The 1,448-nt window shown below is 33.7% G+C and overlaps 1 protein-coding gene across 1 annotated transcript; it reads right to left on the bottom strand.

The window, feature by feature from the left end:
• Nucleotides 1–638: 638 nt before the first annotated feature.
• Nucleotides 639–1,145, bottom strand: LOC147396189 (uncharacterized). The gene has a single exon (XM_086450071.1). It carries the CDS (start codon nucleotides 1,143–1,145, stop codon nucleotides 639–641), a length of 507 nt encoding a protein of 168 aa, XP_086306197.1.
• Nucleotides 1,146–1,448: the final 303 nt, after the last annotated feature.

The following is a 1,448-nucleotide window of genomic DNA, read 5'->3' as shown; positions in this document are numbered from 1 at the left end:
TTTCCACTTTGTCCAGAATCAAATGACCCATATATTCACTTAAAAAAGTGTACACGGACCCCATACCCCCAAAAATAAAAATATCAATATACCTCATTTGAACCGGTATTATATAAAACAATATCAAGAAATCAAAGGCCACATGAAAATCTATTTTGTACAAAATGGAGTACGAGGGAAAGAAAAATTCAATAATGGAACTATGAATTAACCACTTAAGAGGATAAATAAATGATTCAATTAAACAGCAAAAGTTTTCCATAACTGACAATATTGCCCCCAAGAGGGATTATTTTCGTTATGTAGTTAGAAATTACTAGTGAAGGAAACGAAACATAAAGGTATATCTAATTAATGCTAGTTGGTGACATTCAAGAGGTTTTTCCCCAACTAAATTAAATTCAGTGAACATTGATGAGCCTTTCTACCTCAATGAGTTGGTATCACTATTCCAAGGTAATCTCACATGGGAACATACCAAGATATCAAACATAAAACTGAAAATTAAATTACGATAACAACCATGTATCTAGAAATTGATTTATTCTTATAGAACTAAAACTGGTGATCAAACATATAAAAATGTAATGAGACCATCTATGATCAAACCATTAACCAAGTACAAACTACCATTAAATTCATGCCTTGACTTCTTCGACCTCTTTGACTTCCTTGGCTTCCTTGACCTCCTTGACTTCCTTGACTTGATTGGGTATCTCAATCTGAAACACAGAGGTTGGGAATGTCCTCGTAATACCGCCAGTAGCCGACTTGAAAGTAATCTTGTCGGAGGGGGAGAGGGGATCATTGACGAAAATTTCGCCAATAGCGATCCAAACTAAGAGCTCCTTGGCCTTGACACCTGTCAGTTTCTTAATCTTAAGCTTCTCAGCATAGGCAGTGACCTCAGTACCATAAGAGACTAACTTCCCAATCTTTTCAAACTTGTGCTCAATTTTCTTCTTTTGTTTGAGCCATACAAACCCAGTTTCCTTAACATAACCACATTCAATTATGTTTTGTAAAGGGAGGAGACCATTGGGTAATCCAACTTCTTTCAGCAAGATCTGAGTTTTCTCTTTACCTTCCTCATCTCCATAAAACATCTCAGCCTTGGCCCTGATCTCTTCTGTGATTAGAACCATTTTTACTTACTATTACAAACTTTCTCAAAGTGTGAGTGTGTAAGTGATGATGTGGGAGCAACGAGAGGGGTTGATATATAGTGCTCAATCTCTTAATTTCCCCTTGTTTTTCAAAAGAATAACCAATATGCCATTGGGAGTCTTTAACTCCTTCGTTTTTTCTTGGTCGGTTGTTTGAACTTTAAAAATTACATGATAGGCAAAAAAAAAAAAAATAATAATAATAATAATAATAATAATAATAGTAATAATAATAATAAAATAAAAAATAAAATAAAATAAAATAAATAGGAAAAACATAAT

Source organism: Akebia trifoliata, chromosome 8 (assembly GCF_017979445.1).
Source record: "Akebia trifoliata isolate Shusen 1 chromosome 8, ASM1797944v1, whole genome shotgun sequence".
NCBI classification, from domain to species: domain Eukaryota; kingdom Viridiplantae; phylum Streptophyta; class Magnoliopsida; order Ranunculales; family Lardizabalaceae; genus Akebia; species Akebia trifoliata.
Note: the sequence above shows the minus strand (reverse complement) of the source record. Positions and strands in the feature narration are given on the sequence as shown.